The sequence below is a fragment of the Cajanus cajan genome, chromosome 9, assembly GCF_000230855.2.
Source record: "Cajanus cajan strain Asha chromosome 9, NIPB_CcT2T_4, whole genome shotgun sequence".
Classification (NCBI taxonomy): Eukaryota; Viridiplantae; Streptophyta; class Magnoliopsida; order Fabales; family Fabaceae; genus Cajanus; species Cajanus cajan.
In genome coordinates this window covers 17229935-17244628 of record NC_138525.1, presented here as the reverse complement: position 1 = coordinate 17244628, position 14694 = coordinate 17229935, and the positions used below count along the sequence as shown (strand labels likewise).

Sequence of the window (14694 nt, the reverse complement as noted above, 5' to 3'; positions counted from 1 at the left end):
ACGAAGTTAATAGATAGTATAATAACCTATTTTTTTCTTTATAAAACCTTTATATTTTTAGTCACATAACTTATATACACTGTGCACAAATCCAAATTCATTATACATTTGTTCCATACAAATGTAACTAATCATGTTGAAGGGACATCTTTTGTTTAATTTTGTTGCGGGAGTATATCAGTGTTGTTTTGTTGATCCAAATCGCGCGAGCCCAATGGGCCGGTAGACTAAGGAGTCAAACTATGGAGGTGAAAGAAGATGCACCTTACTTGTCCAACACTGAAGCCCTATGGTATAACGCTGGTCCGCAACAAAAAGAGAAAGCTCGAGTGAGCGAGAGTTCTTGAAGAAGAAGAAAAGAGAAAGCGAAGAAGCAGAAGAAAGGGGAGTGAGTGTGTGAGGGTTTGGGTGTTGAGAATCGAGAATGTTCCGAAACCAGTACGACACGGACGTCACCACATGGAGCCCGGCGGGGCGGCTCTTCCAGGTGGAGTACGCCATGGAGGCGGTGAAGCAGGGCTCGGCGGCGATAGGGCTCCGATCGAAGACTCACGTCGTTCTCGCATGCGTCAACAAGGCCAACTCCGAACTCTCCTCGCACCAGAAGAAGATCTTCAAGGTCGACAACCACATCGGCGTCGCCATCGCCGGCCTCACCGCCGACGGCCGCGTCCTCTCCCGCTACATGCGATCCGAGTGCATTAACTACAACTACACCTACGAGTCTCCTCTCCCCGTCGGCAGGCTCGTCGTTCAGCTCGCCGACAAGGCGCAGGTACCGCACCGCACCTAGGGTTTCCGCTTTCCAATTTCTCCATCTCATCCCGTTTTTAGTTATTTCAATTGAAACCGCGCGTCCTGGACTGCGCTTTTAATTTCGATTCTAGGTTGTGCGATCGAATTGTGGTTAGACTGAGAGTTTTAGGTTATGCAATTGTTTTCTGTCCGTGATTTCAATGAATGCGACGAGAGCATTTCTGCGATTTAAAACCTTGGTTGTGCTAGGGTTTTGTTCTTGTTACAGATCCTTGATATTGGGAACAATTGCGGACAAATGCAGTTGTGGAAACCGGGAAGGCTTGATGTTGAGGCCGTGATTGTGGTTTTTGATGTGTTGCTAATCGGTTTCGGTTCTTTGTAATTGGTTGAGTGTGGGTTTTCGTTCTCTGATGTGGGGTGAACTTCTGTTGTTTTATGTTTTGAGGTTGTTCTTGTATTAGGGAAGGGGTTGGGTGTGATTTAGTGAGCATTGTAGCGGGTTATAACTAGGCTGCTGTGGTGGTGTTATAGCAGAGTGGATTCAGAGTTTCAAATAGCAGTGGTTTTCAATAGCTGCCAATGCAGCCAGAATAGTGGCTTTTATCATGGTAGAGCAATGCTTCCATGATATAAGCCCCAAAACCCCATTTTTCCCTTGAAACAATTTTTTAGCAGTGTTTTTAGTGTAAAATCGTGATTTCTTCCCTATTCTCTAATGCTTTTTTTGCTTCAAAAACATAATAGGATTTGAAACCCTTCTTCCTCGACCATTCCACAAACAAGTTATGGCTGTTTTATACGTCTGTTCCTTCATACTTATGAGGAGTATTTTTTTTCATGTTCAATTTTTTCTTCTTATTTTAGATTTCCCAATTCTCATTCTACTTAGTTGTATCTGATTTGTTGTGCTCTTTTTTTTATTGATCTCACTATCGTCTCTCATTTTAGGTTCATTATTAATGTACTCCTTATTGCTCCTTGATTGATGTTGATAGTTTGCAAGTATGACTTGTTATTTATCAGAATTTTCATTATATTTTTTTGAGAATTTATGTGTAGCATACATGGTAGTAAGAATCGCACGATACGCGATACGTATCGCACGATACGATACGGAGCCTCCGCGATTCGAATCGCATGTGGAATCGTTTTTGATTACGAATCGTATGCGAATCGCTTGTATCGTGTTCGGAATCGGAAAATCGCGATTCATAGGAGAAATCGCACGATTCTGGACATTTGCGGGTCACCACCGAAACCGGGTCGGGTCATGTATGATCCGGTTCTAAAAACCCTAAAAAAATGATTTTTTTTTTAAAAAAAAAACGAAATGAGACAGAAACTCCCGCTTAGACTCCCTGTACATGACCCACTTAGTGGGTTTCACTTTTTGTGGTCCATTTGCGTGATTCAACTTCTCTGCTTCGTTTGTTTGGGTTGCTTCGTTTGTTTGGGTTGCTGTTTGTGGTCCAAGGTAAGGGCTTCCTTCTTGTTGCTGCTTGGGTTGCTGTTCGTGGTCCAAGGTAAGGGCTTCCTTCTTGTTGCTGTTTGGGTTGCTGTTTGTGGTCCATTCCTTCACTTGTTCTCTCTTTTTTTCTTTGTTATTCCCTCTACAACTTCCCTCTCTTGCCGTTGTCTAAGTTTCTATTTGTGTGGCAGAATTTGTGTGGCAGAATTTGTGTGGCAGAATTTGTGTGGCAGTAGCACCACTTGTTGCTGAGTTTATGCTGCAACAACACTAATATTTTTTTTGGGTAGCTATATTGTTGAATTAGAGTAGCAAACAGTCCCTTGTATATGCATATATTTAGCAACAACAATGGTTTTTTTTGGAGGCTTTGTTATTGAACTGTGCAGTCATTTCTTTTGGCTTTGAGACTGTTTTTATTTGTATAATTGTATCTTTGTTTGTATTGAAGTTTATATGTTACTAATTACTATATATTTATGTATGACTTCATTTATATATGTCTTGTATGCATATATATACATTATGTTTTTATTGATCATGAATCTTAAGATTCACGATACGATTCGATTCACGATTCAAAAAATAAGCCTTCCGATACATTATTTGTATCTCGATTCAACTACCATGGTAGCATAAATTATTTTGTTGGCATTATAATATTCTGCTTCCCACAATCTTGCTATAACATTTTAAAAACTGGCTGTAAAGCCTGCAATATTGATGCGTGTATATATAATTTTAAATAAATATGCTTCCTCTATTGTCGTTGTGCAATGAGAGGCCTTGCTGCCTTGGGTCCAATTTCTGTTTACTGTGAGAGGAAATCCTGAAAGATGGTAGTATATTTGGTGATGTCCTTCCAAGTTATGTATTTGTGTCGTAGTTTATACGTCGTGCAAATCTATGCTGAGATGGCTGTTTCACAAAGTGAAGTGGAATGCGGATTATTGTTATGTTGAAGTCGATGTAACTTGCTTGTAAAAGTCCTAGTTGAATTAGGTTCATGTCATCAAACAGTTTGTGTCCATTAAAGAAATAAATGTATTTTGACCTGGATTTTTCTTACTGGGGTTGACAGATATTTCAGTAGATATAGAAAGTATGATGAACAACATATTCAGGAGTATTAACCATTCTCTCCCTCGTCTATTTTATTGGTTTTAGGTTCTTTCATGTAGTTGGTAGTTACATTATTGGAAACTGATATGTTTAGTTCACAATGAGAAAGATATTGGATTAGCTAATCTATATTATTTTATGATATACAAGTTATACTTGTGTTTTAGTTGTAGAAAATTGAATGAATAGGGTATGGGAGGCAAAGATTGTGCTTTATCTGCAGAATTATGTGGCAAAAGAGGACAGAAAGAAAAATTTATCTGCAAAATTTATTAAAACTGAAAAGATATCTTTCTCATCAGTATTTGTGATGCAATTTTGAGTTGCAGGTTTGCACACAGCGATCATGGAAACGTCCTTATGGGGTTGGTCTTCTGGTAGCTGGATTAGATGAATCTGGAGCTCATCTCTATTACAACTGTCCCAGTGGAAACTATTTTGAATATCAGGCTTTTGCTATTGGATCTCGCTCTCAGGCTGCAAAGACATACTTGGAACGTAGGTATGAGAACTTCATGGGCTCTTCACGAGAAGATCTGATCAAAGATGCACTTATCGCAACTAGGGAGTCCTTGCAAGGTGAAAAGCTCAGGAGTTCTGTATGCACTGTTGCTGTGGTTGGAGTTGGTGAGCCCTTCCACATTTTGGACCAGGAAACTGTTCAACAATTGATTGATACTTTTGAGATTGTGAAGGAGGAAGAAGCCCCTCCAGCTGAACCTCAACCAGCAGCCGAGCAGGATGCTGCTGCAGAACAGGGTTCTGGCGCAGATCAAGGTGGTGCTGCTGGAGAACAAGGTGGTTCTCCTATGGAAATTTGATAATTTAAAATAAAGTGCTAGAGGTGTTGAATACCGATATTTAAAGATGGGTAGATTAGATTTATATTGAGTTTGTCATGGGAGAAGACATCTCTTTGATGGATTTTCTTTCCTTAATCTGTTTGCTTCTGCAATTCATTTAATAGTTGTTTGATGAACTTCACGCACCCTTTACAACAATTTACTCAAATTCAGGCCGAAAAATGTTGGACAAACTGTTTAAGCTCTATAATTTTCATGGGTAACATTGTTTCTCAAGTTATGAAAAATACTGGGTGAACAGTGGCAATTATAAACAATATCGACCGAACTAAATTATTATTATTATTTTTATTTGAATAAACTGTTAGTTTCTCTTTCTCGCTCTTTAGCAATGTCTCTATGCATACCCTGCACCCATATTAACCCTCCCCAACTCTACTCATCAAACTCCCAACTCGTTGAACAACCCCAAAATGATGCACTGGAGCACAACTATGTGAACCCTAAAATTTTTTAGTTTCATTGCTCTCTGATTCCTCACATCCAACACTAATATTGTAGGTGTACTCCCGCCATAGGATCATAGCAACAATAACCAACTAGTAGGAGCACAAATGGAAAGGGAGGGGAATGCATAATTTAGTGATTACTAAGGTGGTGGGTGGTTTAAGAATGTACCAATACCATCCAAGGTGGCTGGTTTGAGAATCATTTTAGTTTGTGATTTTGGATGGTGCAAAGGTGTTTGATAATGTTTGTGATTATTCCACACCACTCGATGAGTGGCTTTTTCATGACTCTGTTAAAAGTAAAGATGCTGCTCTAATAACCAGTTTACTCAGTAATAATGATTTTCATATAGAGCATTTGTCTGTTAGGTGAAATTTACCAAAACTATGCCCCTTGATGACAGGCGGGGGTGTCATCATGGGAGGGTTTGTAACTGCAATCTTTGTTTCTGTTTTTTAGGCTACATTCGGCTTATCAGGAAAAGGAAAAGGGGCACTCGTTACTGATCTAATATCTTCTCTTGTTATTAGTATTACAATCTGTTTGTTCTTATGATATTTTTCTTCGTTACAATTAGATTGGGATGTAAATAGTGAATGACATTGGAATACGTATGTTGGCTAAAATGCAGCAGAACGTGCTGGTACGGTTCAGCTCTTTGAATACCAGTTTAATTGAAAATGTTTTTGAATAATTTTACTACAATTACGTGCATTTTGAGATTAGGAGCACAATTCAAAGAAAACTGTGGAGCCTTCGTCATCTTATTCTGCTTCACATAATATTGCAAATGAAAAACCAGAATCTTCATAGCAAATTAATGGAGATAAAGATAATAGTGGCGAGGCCATGGGTGACACCGTGATATTTCTGCAGACACAATTGATAACTCATTCCCCTTTACAGGCTGGGAGAAAAGACGTAAAAAATAGCTCTTTGGGTCCGATTTTTTTATTTATTTGCCACTTAATTTTGATGGTGAGCTAATCAATTTCAGTTCGAGTGGAAACTCGGGGAAGAAACAGTCAGACATCAAGTACACTACAAGTTCTATAAGTGTCTTACTCATTAATAAGATTATCCATCAAAGTAGCATCAAAATGACTGATCACATGCAGTCTCAACTCTCAAGCACTAATTTGCATTTTCGATTCCTTCACGAACTAACTAGAAGACGCGTTACGCATTCAAGAATCAAAATATTACTTCACATTTTGTTAGGAAATAATTCTTATTTTCAGGGTTTGAATATAATTTTCATCAATGTAATTTACTCTTTTTTTTTTCATTTTTAATTCCCGTAAATTTTGTTATTGTTTCATCCCTAACCTTTTATAATATTTTAAAAATAATATTTATCATCAATTAATATTAAAAAATTCTAACAAATAGAATATATATTATATTTATTATATTTCGGTTCATCATTTTTATATAGATAAATTGATTTTAATTTTTTTATAGATAATTTCAAAATACACTTCATTATGTTCAAGATGTTTATGATTCTTGTTTCGTCCTTGAGGTCACATTTTCCCTGTCCAATTCAAATCTTACACTACAAATCTTAAACCTTCAAATTCAAATCCTAATCTCTTGGTAAGGAACAACTTCTCACAATTCACAATCTTGATAATAGTGTCAAATTTGTCCTCAACAATCACAGTGTTTGAGGTTACCACTGGCCTCTATCTCACCATGGAGGAGTTCAACCTCATGCTCAACTACTAACCATTGTGTTGGAGCTCATTTGTCACAAGGGTGTCAACCACTCTATCGGTGTTACTACGAATGCCGCTTTCTCCAAGATCAAGAAGAACTATCCTGTTTAGCTCAAAACCATCAAGACCATTGTCACCTATAGCTAGGGTGCATTATTCCACAATTCGAAGAGGGTGCACGTGAAGAATAAAATAAAATGACAATAGTGAAGTGTATTTTGATATTTTGTCTAAAAGAAATTAAAATTAATTTACTATTACATGACAATGACAAAGTAAAATATAATGAATATAATATATACTCTATTTGTCACATAAGATTTTTGTAACGAAAGTTGACGATAAAAACTATTTTTGAAACTATTTTTAAAACGTTATAAAATATTAAGAATGAAATAAAACAAAATTATAGACATTAAAAGTGAAAAAAAAATAACAACTTATGATGAAAGTTATATTTAAACCTATTTTCAATTTCAAGTCTACGAAACATTGTATAAATATAAAAAAAATATTATCCTTTTATTATATGTCTTGGAATTAAAATATTATATATATTTTAAAGATTTTTTTCCTTTCAAAATTAAGATGCAATATTAATAAATAAAAACTTTTAAAATAATAAAAATCACCCAAACTTATAGAGGAGGATTATCATCTGAATAAGAGAGTCACATGAAATATTTTTGTGAATATAAAAATTAAAGCCAATCAATAACCACATTAACTAAACTTAAGATAATAAATATTTATTGAAATATTGTCATAAATGTAGATATGATGGATTGAACATTGAATTTCGTAAAATAAATATATTTTGTGTGTTCTCTCGTGCGTAAGAAAAAGTTTTTATTCTCAACTGTGGTATCTCATGATTTGTACAGCTTGATGACCTATCACAGACTATTGATGTTTGATGAAGTTAATGGTGAATCTGTGTGACGAAAGCTTTCTTGACTGTGCAAAAGTCAAGCGGCATGTTCTATTAAACTCGGATATAACTATAAGTATGATATTACCAAATGAAAAATATCTAGCCACCAGCACACAGCGGTCTTACCTTTGAAAACTTCACACATTCTCAATTTACAGTTAAGAAAATCAAAGCAACCATGAGTTTGGTATGTGATTAATTGAGCTAGGAATGGCAATTCTACTTGCATTAAACTCAAATATATTGAAGCCTCAAGTACACTTGGTGTGTTTCCGTGGAATTTGCTTAGGCTTGCATGCATTAATCAAACCAGTCATGGAAGAAAAATAGGTGCCCTTTAGTGGCAAGAGGTGAAATGTAAAGGAAAAAAGAGAAAAAGGAAGCAACCACTTTGTAATTTCTATGATTGATACTATTCATTTGGATGTATCAGGCGTGAGAAGATCCTTTATTTGCATTTGTTTGTACATCCACTGGCGATTCTCTGATGTCACTTCACCGCCAAGAGAGCGAACAACAGACCCACCACTGCATGCGCCCACTTTGCAGCACTCTTCAAGTGACAGACCTTTGATCACTCCATACAAAAACCCACTTGCAAAAAGATCCCCTGCCCCAGTAGCATCAGTTGCCTTTGCTTCTCCTATGGCCGGGACACGTGCAATCTGACACGTTTAAACACACATAATTCAAAATAATGAATCACTAGTTGAGTTAATCAATCATTCCACCATCTATATGATACAACAACACTGTTCACATCCTTGCTTGCTAAGTTTCATCAATGTGAAACTTTATCACTTTCCCCCCCTATTGATTTGGATCAATATCATCACATCAACAAATACCATCAAACAATTTTCTGCACTACACTACTGTTAGGGTATGTTTGAGAAATCTTCTTCAAATAAAAAGAAAAAATAAAATAAGTTGTTCTAACATATGTACTAATTTCAGTAATTTGTAGAAATTCTTTCTTATTAGTTTTTTCATTTTTTATTTTTATTTTTATGTATGAACTAATTTTAATTTATTGAAAAGCTTATTTCAATTACTTATTTTTTTTCTTTCTATCTAGAAGACAGATCCTTATACTGTTAGTGTTACTAAAGCATATTTTGAGCTTATCATACCAACAGAAAAGGCTCACTAGTCACTAATATGATTATCAGTCTCTTCATATTGGAGGGCAACAGCATCATAAAAAGTTCCTAAAAGGTACTTTACACCTATTGTTTGATCTAGTTATAATTATGGTTTCCATCTGGAACATTAACAAAAAGTGAAAAATGGACTCATCACACTAATTCCATACCATATAAAGAAAATGGAAATTGGGCGTGAAATATAATTCACAAAGATAATTGACACACCTCGTTTCCATGTTTAGCAATGCATCCATTAGGACCCAGAGTTACTACGGCCCATTGACAATATTTGGCAAGAAAATCTACGGCAGTTTCAGGATCAGCATTCTGTCCACCCCTGAATATCCATTGTAAAGTGACACCATTTATCAAAAACAATCAGCAGACTACTTATTAAGTGAAACTAGGACAATGAATAACTTGGAATATGCATATGTTGATACAAAGCAGGGTTAAGTTACAACGACAATCACCTTAGAAGCTCTGTTGCCTCATCCTCATTGGCAAAGCAAAGGTCAATGTTCCCAGACTCTAGTAGCTTCAGAAGTGGTTGTTTAAAATTCCTAACCATCTTGCCAAAATAAAGAGACCATATAAGACTAGTGATATAATTTACATAGCTGATGCAATTACCCAGATATTATGTGATGTGTAGAAAATGAAAATTTTCCGTATTTGCATATATTGGTACTTAGTACCTAATAACTCAAACATGAAACATGACATCATAGTTCATAACTGAGGTATGTTGATTCAGATAATAGTTCATCAAGTTGTGTAGAATACCTCAAAGCTGGCCAAGTCCAAGGAAACAAGAAGACCTTCTTGTTTTGCTAAAAGAATGGCTGCTTGAATCACTTCGAAATTGAGTATTGCATATCTTAACACCAACCACTGAAATGTTTGATATCAGCAACAAGTTTAAAATGCAGAGTACCGAATATATGGGAAATTCACCCTCATCCTATGATCCAAATTAGTCATGAACAATTAATGCAGTCCTAGAAAATAATCAATATAGTCCATATAATGACCGAAAGAATTAGATTAATATTACAAGAACAAATGAAACATACATGACAAAATAAAAAGCACCAAAAATATCATAATGTTTTAATCAATTGATGAAGACAACAACCTTGGAGCCCTTAAAATCCTTTTTGGTCAATTCTTCTGCCTGCAGAAAACATAGTAATTGTCAAACTATTATGTTCCACCCCAAACTACACGCATATATTTGAAGATACAACAGAGTCAAGTCATGTACCTGAACTTTCACGGCATTTGAGAGACAGGGTCGCATCGTTCGGTTTCCGAAAGCGTCAACCAAACAAACACACTGTGACAAACAAACAAGTTGTTACATTTCCACTTTTGTATTTAATGGAATAAATTCTAGAACAAAATTTAAATGCAGCTTCTTGTAAACAATTTTTTGTACCTGGTGAAACTCCAATTCTAATCAGAGATAAACTCTCATTAGAATTGAAATTTCAACTCGATAATCACAATCAGCTTAGCAAAAGTTTACATTAGACATAAGAATCATGTGAAACTCTAATTCTGATCAGATATCTGACTCATCAACACAAAAACACCTAAGACATATAAAGTTTATCCTAAGGGTATGTTTGGTTCCACACCAAACATGTTAAGAATCAATCCATTGCATAAAAAATAATCGGAATAACGTTCGTAGTATGTTCGGCTTTTAGCCAAATTGGTTTCAAGAAATGAAAATTCACATTCAGGTGAAAGTAATTATTATTAGTTTTTCAATCAAATAAAATCAATTTTAGAATTTTATCTACCTAGATTTATAACAAGTTTTCAAACAACATTTAATATAAAAATCAAGTTCATATCTTTTGTCAGACAAAAATAACGTTGACTTATGTTTACTTAAAATCAATTCTACAAATTAACGTTGATTCTAAACCAATTATATCAACTCATTTTCAAACACACACTGAATCTTGTGATTTTAGGCAGACCTGTGCTGTATGTCCTTTCTTGTTCCTGAGTCTGGAGAGGTCAACTCCATTGGAGTTCATGTTATGGACAAATAACTTGCCTTGCTCATCATCCCCACACGCCCCAATAATTCCACTAGAAATCCCAAACCCACTTCTGAGTCCACGAATTGTGTTTGCAACACTGCCTCCAGCCAAGGTCTTAACACCATCAAGATCATGGCCCGATATAACATGGTTTTTCACCTCCCTGAGTATATGTTCAAGCTCTCCAAGCGCAACCTACAAGTGTCATGTCATGTAATTGAAGTTCGAAGGTGAGAGCGATGTTTATAGAACCAATCCAGCATGGCATAAAAATTAGAAAGAGAAGAACGAACCCAGCAAGTAAAAATGAAAAGAAAAAGTAAGATGCAAAATAAAGAGTAGTTTTTGGATAAAAAAAAGAGAAAAGCAGTGATGGGGTGAGTACAGGTATGGAGCCACCATGTTCACCGGGAATTTGATGGAGCAAGGAGCAATCAACGCGTGCCACGTGGTCGACAAGGGCTGAGGGTTGGAGTCCTAGAACGAGAGGAGGAGGGTGTGTGTGGTTGTTGGACAAAGGTTCTGCTCCCATGTTTATGATTCTTGCTTGGCTCCAACTCCAATAATGTGTATGTGTTGATGCAGTGTCAAGTGTCAAGTGTCAAGTGTCAAGTGTGGAGTGTTATATAGTATCATAGATGATGGCACAGTGACCGCACGATGGCGCCGCAGCAACCCCCGGATATTGCGCTCTGTAACTTTCTTCTTCTTCTGCTTCCTACTACTTCACTTTCTACGTATACATGTGCCTCTCCTTTCTATCATATGTAAGTTATAAGCTATACCTGGATTCCAGGTAAATAATTTATTCAATTTTATTTTTAAAATCAAGATATGCTTTAAAAGATATAAAAGTTAACAAATTCCGATATTATTATCATCGAAAAAACCGTTCAAAATATAATTATCCAAACTAATCTTAATTGTATTCTTTCTTCTCAAATATTATAATTACGTGATTGTTTTCTCAAAATTTTAATTAAATAATTTTAGTCATGAATATATTATATATAATTATATAACTTTTGAACAATTTTTATTCTTTCAATAATAATAATAATAATAATATTTATTATTATTATATTTTTTCATGTAGATAAATATTATGTGACCAAATTCATTATTTTTCTGCCAAAATATCACTAAAATTTTATTTTATTTTTAATTTATAAAATATATAAATATAATAAGTAAATGACAAATATATATTCTGATTAAATAAATAAATTAAGTTATAAAACCTAATATAGGATGATTTTTATAATCATAGTACGTAATTAATTAGTTGTCAAGTTATTAAAATAAGGCATAATATATATATATCTTGAATATAATATCATATAATTCAACAATTGAATTGTTTAAGTTTGTATTATACACAAAATTATTAGATATAAGATTTGGTATAAGTATTTAAATTTATATCTAGTATCAACTAATCTTGATTCTCTCTCTCCCTCTCTATGTATTACTTCTATTTTTAATTTTTATTTTAATAAATTATTTGAATTATAATTAAACATTTTACAACATAATTATGATGTGAAAATCAACTTAATAAGTTTAAAACATTTACCGTATATTTTAATTAAAAATATTTTTTACAATCTTTTAATCAACATTATTTAGAGATGATAAGTTAAATAGAATGATTATATTTTAATAAAAGTGTATACTAACACATGATTTTACATTGATATTATATTATTCACTTTAATTATCGTAAAAAAGGTCTTTGACTAATAAAATATGTGTATAATTTATAGGTTTATATTTTGTATCCTAATAATCCTCATTTCAAACGAAAGACCTAACATCTCACTCAAGAGAATCTAGGTCTTGTACTTGTTTGTATGAATCAAACCATGATACGTTATTTTGCATAAAAATTTATACTAAGATCCTATAATCTTGTTCATTTTAGATTTAAACCTTCATAAATTATATTTTGTCATCACTTAAAATGAAGTATGTGTGTGATTTGTAAACCCATATTTCTCCTTTTGTTTTAACAATGTAAGACATTATTTATATTCCAAGACCAAAAGAGGGGTGTAAATATATAATACTTACATCATATTCGTATAATTTACTTTAATTACATTAAATTAAATAAATTAAATTATATATTTTAACATAAATTAAGAAGAAATGACAAAATAATATTCACATCATCTTTAAGAATAAAATAGTATAATTTACTCTTAAATAAAGTATGTTATTTAATTAACATAAACTAATAAATTAATTTTAACATCTTAATATCATATATGTAACTGAACAACTAAAACGTGGCATACATTTCCCTTTGCTTCCTCTCCACCGAGAAGACTTTGATTTGTATCAAAGTTCTATTATCTATCACTTGCGGATGCTGAGAGCCATTGCTAAAAAAAATAATACAAATGCAGAAAAAAAAAAAAAATAATATATATATATATATATATATATATATATATATTTAAATTTATAAAGAAATATTACTACTTCTTATTAAGTCAGCTCCTATATAAATAAAGTGATATTTTGAGTGGTGTTCCTATGTCCAATATTGTAGAAATAAAATTTCAATTATTAATTAAGGAGTACAAATGTCACAGCATTTGAATTAATGACTTAAAAAACATAAATATCTAACCACTTAAACACAAATACAACAATGAGAAAGGTATATTAATTTGTATAGATAATCTTCTTCATAAGTATTTCTTAAATAACAAAATAAAAAATTATTTTTTTATAAATTAAAATTAACCTATATACAAATTAAATGTTTTAAAAAAGTTAATAAAAAGAGTTCTTATAAATCAACTTATACATAAACTAATTTTTATTTATTAAAAAAAAATTATTTATTTTCTTAATTTTCTCCGTAGACCAATGCAATTAACCATGAAAGTCGTAATCTCCAAGATGTTTGTAATTGTAATGAAGATGACAATGAAATTCAGAGTTGACACATTCATTTGCCGTCAAAGGAAACGTGATTATTGTGAAGACAAAATATTGTTGAACAAAGCAAAACGCCAAAAGTGCATCACTAAAGCCAACACTTCATTTCTTAATGCATAAAAGTGTGAAAGGCACTGAATAATTGAATCCTATAATTCACTTCTTTAAGCCCTAGGCATAGTCTACTACAATTTACAACATTTCTTCGCCGCTCATTAGTCCAACCCTCGTTTGTTCTCTATCACTTTTCACAACTTAATCATGAAATTTATAATAAGCTAATATTTCAGTAATATCCAACAAATTTATATGCATGCAGCATGCTCCTTTGTGAATTTGTAATGTTAAAAACACCATTCATATTGGTCGTAGCATGTGTCTAAATTAAATTATTGCTTTTAGGCCACCATATGTTGGAATCTGAAAGGGTTCCACAAAGCCATAAAGACAAAGTATTGGTCCTCAATTTCAGCTGACTTGTATATATTCTATTAACACCAAACAAAAGAAAAAGGTTCCAAGACCGGCCATATCTAACCTCAATAATGACAATCATATCACATTATCTCTTCAGCATTGTGCATAGGATTGAGATAATGGATTTAGGAAAGTATTGCAGTATTTTATTTTTTTTAAAAAAGTATTTATCAGTTCTATATTATTATTATTTATTTTAAATAATGACTTTATTTAATAATATATTATGCAATATATATTAAATAATGAAGAGTATTTAACATTTCCATTGGTGAGTGTTTGTATAAGGTATCTTACTAATAAAAAATCGTGCTAATTAATAACTTTGATTAAAATATGATGACATAATACAGAAAATTGTTTAAAAATAAGTATAGACTCTTAAAAATAAATAATGTTACTTATGAATTAAAAATAATAATTTTTAATTTTGATTCTTTCAATGAACATAAAAAAAATACAAACCCCTCACAAATTAAAAGAAAACACATAATCATGCATTATCAACCATCTATCACTCATGAATAAAAAAAACTAGTCTCTCACCATTGTTATATATTCCTCATAGTTAAGTAGTTTTTTTTTTAACATTTAATTTTTTTATACATATTAAATTAATTGTATAAATTTTATTATTAATTTTTTATATATTAAAATATTATTTAATATGGTTAATTGTATTCATATTTAATTATAATAATTACATTAAATTTATAAGTTGATAAAAAGTGAAGCGTAAA

The 14694-nt window shown here is 32.8% G+C and overlaps 2 protein-coding genes across 2 annotated transcripts; one reads left to right on the top strand and one right to left on the bottom strand.

Annotated features, from left to right (window-relative positions):
• Positions 1 to 265: 265 nt before the first annotated feature.
• LOC109811986 (proteasome subunit alpha type-1-A) lies at positions 266 to 4536 on the top strand. Its single transcript, XM_020375840.3, has 2 exons — positions 266 to 775; positions 3679 to 4536. The coding sequence occupies exons 1-2, from the start codon at positions 425 to 427 to the stop codon at positions 4168 to 4170; spliced, it is 843 nt and encodes a 280-aa protein (XP_020231429.1). The 5' UTR covers positions 266 to 424; the 3' UTR covers positions 4171 to 4536.
• A 2980-nt stretch (positions 4537 to 7516) lies between these two features.
• On the bottom strand, positions 7517 to 11290 carry LOC109811994 (uncharacterized). Its single transcript, XM_020375850.3, has 8 exons — positions 10911 to 11290; positions 10460 to 10720; positions 9733 to 9804; positions 9604 to 9642; positions 9252 to 9359; positions 8939 to 9036; positions 8691 to 8802; positions 7517 to 7982 (listed from the first exon to the last, which is right to left on the bottom strand). Exons 1-8 carry the CDS (start codon positions 11055 to 11057, stop codon positions 7734 to 7736), a joined length of 1086 nt encoding a protein of 361 aa, XP_020231439.1. The 5' UTR covers positions 11058 to 11290; the 3' UTR covers positions 7517 to 7733.
• Positions 11291 to 14694: the final 3404 nt, after the last annotated feature.

Excerpts from the sequence above, each read along its gene's own strand:
- LOC109811986 (XM_020375840.3), top strand. The coding sequence starts at position 425 with ATGTTCCGAAACCAGTACGACACGGACGTCACCACATGGAGCCCGGCG. Across the intron at positions 776-3,678 it reads AGCTCGCCGACAAGGCGCAG|GTTTGCACACAGCGATCATG; the intron begins GTACCGCACCGC and ends TTTGAGTTGCAG.
- LOC109811994 (XM_020375850.3), bottom strand. The coding sequence starts at position 11,057 with ATGGGAGCAGAACCTTTGTCCAACAACCACACACACCCTCCTCCTCTC. Across the intron at positions 9,805-10,459 it reads AGAAAGGACATACAGCACAG|TGTGTTTGTTTGGTTGACGC; the intron begins GTCTGCCTAAAA and ends TGTTTGTCACAG. Across the intron at positions 9,643-9,732 it reads CAAATGCCGTGAAAGTTCAG|GCAGAAGAATTGACCAAAAA; the intron begins GTACATGACTTG and ends TGTTTTCTGCAG.